The sequence below is a fragment of the Lactuca serriola genome, chromosome 2 (assembly GCF_051521515.1).
Source record: "Lactuca serriola cultivar US96UC23 chromosome 2, Lser_US96UC23_V15, whole genome shotgun sequence".
NCBI lineage: Eukaryota > Viridiplantae > Streptophyta > Magnoliopsida > Asterales > Asteraceae > Lactuca > Lactuca serriola.
In genome coordinates, this window is record NC_136409.1 from 21,572,484 (window position 1) to 21,580,056 (window position 7,573).

At 37.3% G+C, this 7,573-nt stretch overlaps 1 protein-coding gene across 1 annotated transcript; it reads left to right on the forward strand.

Moving 5' to 3' along the window:
- The first annotated feature begins 5,214 nt into the window (after window positions 1-5,214).
- On the forward strand, window positions 5,215-7,354 carry LOC145089051 (uncharacterized). The gene is made up of 3 exons (XM_079027551.1): window positions 5,215-5,415; window positions 5,618-5,863; window positions 7,250-7,354. Exons 1-3 carry the CDS (start codon window positions 5,215-5,217, stop codon window positions 7,352-7,354), a joined length of 552 nt encoding a protein of 183 aa, XP_078883677.1.
- Window positions 7,355-7,573: the final 219 nt, after the last annotated feature.

Below are 7,573 nucleotides of genomic sequence, written 5' to 3' on the forward strand. Positions count from 1 at the left end.
GGCTATTGGTATTATATAGTGTGGGCTAACACTCATTTGTTAATGGGCTAGGCTTATATGGAAGTCCATGGATGATCCATGGAGCTTTTAACCCATGGATCCTTGGAAAGGAAAAGACATGGGTTATTAGGGTTTCACCCTAATCATGTACACTATATTAGCATGCTTATGTTGCATGAAATGGCCACTAGAGTGACTAGTGTTACTAGAGTATGTGTGTTTGTGTGTGACCGATTTCTATGTGTGTAAACACTCTCTCAAAGTTTTCCAAGAGTTTGTGGTGATTTGTGATTCCATTTGAGGCATTCACACTATTGGTGCTTGGCCCTAAAACTCCTTAGGAATCAAACTCATCATCAAAAGATATGTAATCTCATCTAATTCTTTTATGTTTAAAAGTACCCCATGCCATGTTAGATAGGTTATGAACCTTGGAAAAATTATTATTTTGCATGTATTTAGACAAACATAGATCCAAGGTTTATTAGGGTTGCATGCACACTTAGGAAGTGTTAGATTGCTCAAAACCCAACAATACTAACTTGAAAGGGCTAGAAACACTTACTAGATTGAAGATCTCGAAGAAAACTGGGATGATACTTGAGAGAGTTTGGGGGTTTACTCTTGGAAAGGTGGAAAAGTGATTTAGAAGACTAAGTGTCACTTATATACCCCCTTCCTTGGGGTTTGCGGCTGTAAACACCATTGTTTAGGCCATAAACTCCAATTTTCTGATGTGTCGGGACTTTATTGTTGCACAATAAACCCTAGGGTGTCCTCTCTCCTGATATCTCCTAAAGTGTTAATCCTAAAATACTCAAACTTAATCCAAAAAGTTTGAAAACTAGCAGTACTGTTCTGACTTCTGTTGACTTGATATGTTTGAACAAAATGGAAATTTCGGGTTGTCACAGAACAACTGTTGTCGACGTACCAAGGCCTGACGACATTCCCCCGCAGTTGTTTCTTCACAATGCGCAGGATTAATGAGATTTAGGAATCGAGGTCATAACAACACTGGGTTTTCTCTTGACATTAACAACATATTTTTCTTTTTCAATTTTTGATTTTAATTCACTACCAGATGCACCATTTGAAGATTGAGATGATTGGATATTTTGATTTTTGGGCATCCATTGGTATTTACATTTTGAAATATTCACAGGTGATTTTGAAATGGTTTTCTTTTGTTTTGAGCGTTTGGATTTCTGACTAGGATTAGTCAAGGATCCAAACAATGTCTTTGACGATATCGATCTTGGATTGGCCGCATTCAATTTCGTCAAAGCACCTGTGGCTGTTTTATTGAAAACATGTTTATCTTTTTTTAATTTTAGCCCTTTTTCTGTCCGTATGAACATTCCAATCATCATCATGAAGACGAGATCTCGACGACTTTATCATGAGAGACCTTCCTCGTGACTCATTTTCTCTTCTTGGTGCAGAAAAATGAACAAATGCCCGATTAGGACAGTTCCGAGCTATATGACCAGCGATTCCACAGTTAAAACATCTTTTGTTTTCGTCGCAAAAACTGGTACCGCTCTTTTCTGGTTTAATTTTCTTATCAACTCCCTTACTCTTTCCACATGTACAAGTGCATGATTCAGGTTGTGTGACAGGTATAGGTGTAATGTCTGTGCTAGTAACAGAAACATCATAATTATTAGCCACATCACCACAAGCAACATCTGAGGCATCAGAATTAGACACATAATCATCACCAATCAAATCATCAGTTATAGAAACAAAAACAATATTGTCTGAAACAGAAACAACATTTTTTTCAAAACATAATTATTATTACCACTATTCTCTCCAGACTTCTGCTTTCCTTGACTTAGAGATGAATCTGCATGGGAAGTAGAAATGTTAGTATCTTTTTCCCTAGCACTATTATCCGTCACGGGTACAACAGATTTGCCATACAAAAGAAATTCTTCTCTGTCCATCTCTTCATGGGTCAAAGGGATAGCAGTGTAATTGTGATTAAATGGAGGACGGACACGCTCATACCCTATACTTAATTGTTTCTTGTCTTTACATTTCAATTGTTTTTCTATCATGGCTGCAAATTTCTCACTTGACACATAATATTTTTTGAAATTAAAATCAACATTTTCAAAATGAGTTTTTAATGTGTCGAGTTCCTCAGTTACAGTGGCAAGCTGTTTCTTAATGTAATTATAGTTCTCACACTTGTTACTGTACTCCTACAATTTCCTAAAGTCCTTAATCTTGGCCTCTAGTTGTTCTTTTAATGGTTTTTGGCCTTTCCTAAGGTTGTACTCCTCATATTTAAGGTCCTCGTTCTCCTTTTTTTATCAATTCAATTTGCTCATGTAAAAATTTAACAGTGTTAATGCAAGTTTGAGAACAAGATATTTCACTCACCTACTTCTTTTCAGACTCTGGCTAGTTTGTACCATAAAGACAAATTGCAACTCCGTCATTTCTTCTTCCGGGTCCACTTCAGCTTTTTCTTCTGGGATATCATTGATCTTCGCAAGTTAAGAATTTTCACATCCTGAGATGTTCAGGGACTGAATCTGATCTTCCCAGTCAAATGACTGAGCCACCACTGCCAGATTCGCCGTTTTGTTGTTGGTGGTACCTCCCATGCTGCTTCCGACTGGCACCATTGTTCGTTCACTATTTTCCGTCCGATCTGGTTTTGGGCAGTCTCTGGCAAAGTGACCAGGTTCATGGCAGTTAAAGCATCTTAATTTTCCCTTGTTGAAGCCGACCTTCTTCTCTGCGTTTATTCCCCAATTGTTTTTGCCGGTTTTCTTAGAGAATTGCTTGGCCCTAAACACAGCCATAGCAATCTGCCATGTGATGTCCATCTCCTCAACATCCTCTGGATGTATTTGATTAAGGTCAGCAAAAGAAAGCTGAGGATGTAGCTCGCCAGCCACAAAGGCGTTGTAGCAGTTCACAAGTTCGGTTGCTAAAGCCATGTTCTCATCAGTTTCTTTGGGAGCAGCAGTGTGAATATGAGATTTTGAGGAGGAGGCTTCTTGTTGATAAACCACGAATGGTTGAATGTTATGCATCAGTGGAACAACATAAGATTGTTGTTGTGGAGCTACAAAGGTTTGAGGTTGTGGACTGGTGAATGATGAAAAGGCACTGTTGGATGAGATCCCAAGGTTAGTAGTGGAATATGAATTTACACGATTAATCTCCCTCTGCTTGTCATCAAGGTCGCAAGATTTGATAATCGACATGGTTTCTGCAAGAATCAGACGGTTGAGGTCCTTCGTCTTCTTGATAACTGAGACATTCATGTCCCATGACTTTGGCAGTGAGTTCAGCAGCTTCTTGTTTATCTCAGACCTTCTAACCAAAATACCAGCAGAGCTTATCTCAGTAGTGAGAGTGATGAACTTCTGCAATTGAGCTTCTAAGGATTCTCCCAGAATATGATTGAACATATTAAACTTCTGCCAAAGCGTGTCCTGACGACTCTTCTTCATATCCTCGTTTCCTTCGTATACCTCAATTAGTGCTTCCCACAAAGCTTTTGCAGAAGTGTATTCTCTGAAACCTTGAGCAATCTCTGGAGATAGGGCCATGGTGAGTATGGTGAGTGCTTTCTCTTGCTATTCAATTTTCTCAAAGTCTTCATTGGTATAGTTTTCAAACTCCTTGTCAGTGACTGTTCCATTTTCAACTATTGTGGTGATTCGAATTGATCCTTTCAAGATGCTTCTCCAAATCTTGAACTCCTTCATCTTTATGTACTTTCCCACATGGTATTTCCATTCAGGGAAACCCTCAGCAGATAAAAAGCGTGGGATTTTGGTAGTGGTACCCATAATCGAGTCCAATTCCTGATGAGCTATTAAAATTTGTGATTCCATTTTTTTAATTTTATGTGATTTCTTAATTGAAAATAAAGGTTTGTAAGGAAAAGCAACTATACACAGAGTTCACGTCCGTACACAGAAAATGGTTCACAATCAATTTATGGTTTACGGTCAATTCACAATCAATAACAGTTCATGGTCAACGAGTGATTCACGGTCAAGCAATGGATCACGGTCCAGCAATGATTCACAGTCAAAAAGATGATCACGGTCAATGTATATGAACGGTTCATGGCCGTACACAGAGTTCACGACCGTAAACACTCTAACAAGTAAAACCGTAAACGCCCAGAAACAGATGAAAATAAATGATTTTAATCTGATTTCAATTCCTTTGGCCTTGAATCTTCACGATCTAATGCAGAAAACACACAAACCACTTGAATAATGACGAAAATGAAAAATCCTTCAACCGAAAACACAAATTGAATACGTTTTGACACCGGTATGGCTCTTATACCAATTGTAAGTCCTATGAACGCGAACCAACCAGTGATCAAATATAATCAAGAAGCAAAAATAGTAAGAATTAGAAGGAGTAGAAGCAAAGAAGTTCCAACAATGCACACGTTGTATTCAGCCGTAAACGTCTAGTACACTTGGAACACACACATACACGTTTGACACATCTGACACATTATTTATATGACCACCAGCTGCAAACAAGTTCACGGCCATACACACATTCACGACCGTGAACCTTCACTACAAGAAAAAGACTCTTTTATGACGCGCAAACCACGACACTCATTGATTTATGTTACGCAAAAGAGAACGACATTAAAAAGTGTCATCTCTTCAAAAAATTTAAGTATTTACGTCACGCAATATTGTGTGCCCTTAAATTAGCGTCTCATGAAAAGAAATTAAAAACACAGAGGGCGCTTTATTTTTAAGGCCCGTCCTCTATACCTGTCGCTTTATAATTTTAATGAAAACGCGCGTTTAGTAGAGGGGGAAACGAAATCCCCAAAATTTTGAAAACCCGTCTTCTACCTTCTTTCTGTCTTTCATCTTCTCCCCTCTCCCTCTTTCTCTCTCCTCTCCGATCCGCTTCTCCGCCACTCCTGACCTCCTTATCGGTCTCATCAAACACTGCGTCCCCTCCTTAATACCTTGCGGGAATCTAAAAATTAGAAAACCCCGTCCTCACAAATTCTAAGAAACTAGGGTTTTTTTCATCCCTCAAAGAACGATCCACGTCCTCTATAGATCGATCTCTATCGCTTCATTTCTCACAAGAAATCGAGCACTTTACATTCATAGGGCCACAATTGCAAGGATCCTCACTCACATTTCTAGAGAATACCTTCGCATATATAACACGATCATCTTCACGAAAATGGCTGCCATTATTGCTTCAGTCACCTCAAGCTACAATCGAAAATCGGAGCTCAAAGCTTTCGACCAAACAAAAACCGACATCAAAGGCCTCGTCATTGCCGGAAGATCGAAGCTTTTTGATGATGATAAATCGGACCTATCCACACTCATTCTGCTATCTGCTGAAGTTGATCTTCTTTCATGCTGTTTGATATTCTTAGTAAAGAACTAGGGCATGAAACCTTTGTAAGGCTGAGAAGCGACCCATCTGGTAATCTTCTCTCTATCTCTCTCTCTCTCTCTCTCTCTCTCTTTCTCTCTCTCTCTCTCTCATCATTTATCATCAGTTATTGGTTTATATCATCTTTCACAAAGAGATGAATGTAAAAAGGTATTTAATTCATTATAATACGAATTAACAGGGGATTTATGAGGGATTGTCTGGACCAATACCAATTCATGTTGTAGCAGTGGTTAGATTTGATGAAACCCCTGATGGACAAAAGTATTGGTTAATTAAGAACTCTTGGGGAGAAGGTTTGGGAGATAAAGGATACATGAAACTTGAACATGGCAAGGGTGGGGTGGTACACTGCGACATAGCACATTGGTGTGTTTATCTTACTTTTGACGACACCGGTGGATCACATGAAGAGAAGGGTCCAATGGTACACAGTAGTCACGAACTCTAGATCTACAAGACATGCTCTACTTATCTACACTAAAACACATACACACAAGTATATGAAAAATGAATAATCCTCCCAATGTTGCTATTCCCACTCTGTCATCTTCTCTTACTAAAAGAAACACATTCCTGCTTTTAGACTGGCTTCACAATTTAAGGGCATTGGGGGTTAGTTTACCAGAAAGGTTCTTGGCTTCATAATTTAAGAAAGCTACTCCATTTTGTCTGTTTTTGATGCTCTATGTATTAGTTGCTTGGGTTTCTCTTGTTGGAACACAGTAGGATTTATTGAATTATCTTTTTTTTGGAAATTTGTTGATGATCATGTTTTCGATTTCAAGGTAAAGAATTTGATGTAGATTCACTCAAAAAAATGTTAAGATATTATCAAAAATAGTAAACATTCTTTCTTCTCTACTGTGTAAGGTATGCAAAAGATATTAGTTATCTAAAACAGGGCATAAATACATTATTATATAAAAAGACTTTACTTTGATTTTGTATAAAAGGATTTTGTGTGTTGTGTGGTGTGGTGTCAGCACGAAAGGATTTGGGACTATTGCCCCTGATATGTCAGAGTTTGAGACACTGGAGGATGGTGTTGTTGTTCCCCTAGGACAGCCCAAAAAGCAGCTGACTTCAAAGGTCAACTCAACTCCTCTTTATACTTTATATCATTATCACCTATTCTTCTTTCTAGTGTTAGTTTGGTTATTATGATTTATGATTACCAATCTTCTGAATCTATTGCAGGCTAGCTTATTATACAATGAGTATATTTCTTAAAATGTCGATCAGATCATGATGCGCTATGTTGTTCATGTCAAATTCAATTTCAACAAGTAACATTTCATGTCTTCTATTGGAAATGGAGAAATTATGCACGTTGCAGAGTTCCTTGGCATATTGAAGGTATTTTCTTCTTTCTTTCTTCCTTTCATGGAATCAGGGGAAGGAATGGAATGGAACACTTGTGAAGGAATAGGATTCTTTCCGTTTTAACTTTTTTATTTCTGCTTATAACTAAATAATGTATAGAGTAGAATTAAAAACTATAAGGTGTATTTCCATTCCTACAGGCAAAACCAACGATGATCATGAAATGGAAATATAATAAATTTTTATTTTTCCATATATATTATTATTTAATTATTTATTATTATTATTATTATTATTATTATTATTATCTTTAGGTGGTAAACTAAGACCTGGGCCAAAACATCGCGAATTACAATAAGGGATTTCTGTGAAATCATATTTAAAAGTCATCATGGTATATCATCTTCCATTCTTTCTTTACTTTTTGATTTTTTTTAATTTTATGTAATAAATTTTTTTTCTTGTTGATTCAAGTTGACAATTTCAGGTTCATCCTGATGATGTTCTTGGAACTTATGTCCTTGGGCCCATTGTCCTCCTTGTAGATTGTCCTACATTATCTCATTTTCAAGAATTATTATTATCCACATAATCTCTTGACACATTCTATGGTGAAACACCTAACCAAAGGGTCAACTGTGTGATTCATCTAAGTCCTGCATTGATTGTAAACTCCAGTGATTATCAAAAATAGATGTCAAGATTTCATGGAGTAGAGCACATTATTGTAGGACATCAGATGTAGGTTTTAATCTTAATTTCATCTCCAGATTGTTGATTTTTATGAGAGATGAATAAAATGTGACAAAAA

Excerpts from the sequence above, each read along its gene's own strand:
- LOC145089051 (XM_079027551.1), top strand. The coding sequence starts at position 5,215 with ATGGCTGCCATTATTGCTTCAGTCACCTCAAGCTACAATCGAAAATCG. Across the intron at positions 5,416-5,617 it reads CATGCTGTTTGATATTCTTA|GGGATTTATGAGGGATTGTC; the intron begins GTAAAGAACTAG and ends ACGAATTAACAG. Across the intron at positions 5,864-7,249 it reads ATGAAGAGAAGGGTCCAATG|GTTCATCCTGATGATGTTCT; the intron begins GTACACAGTAGT and ends TGACAATTTCAG.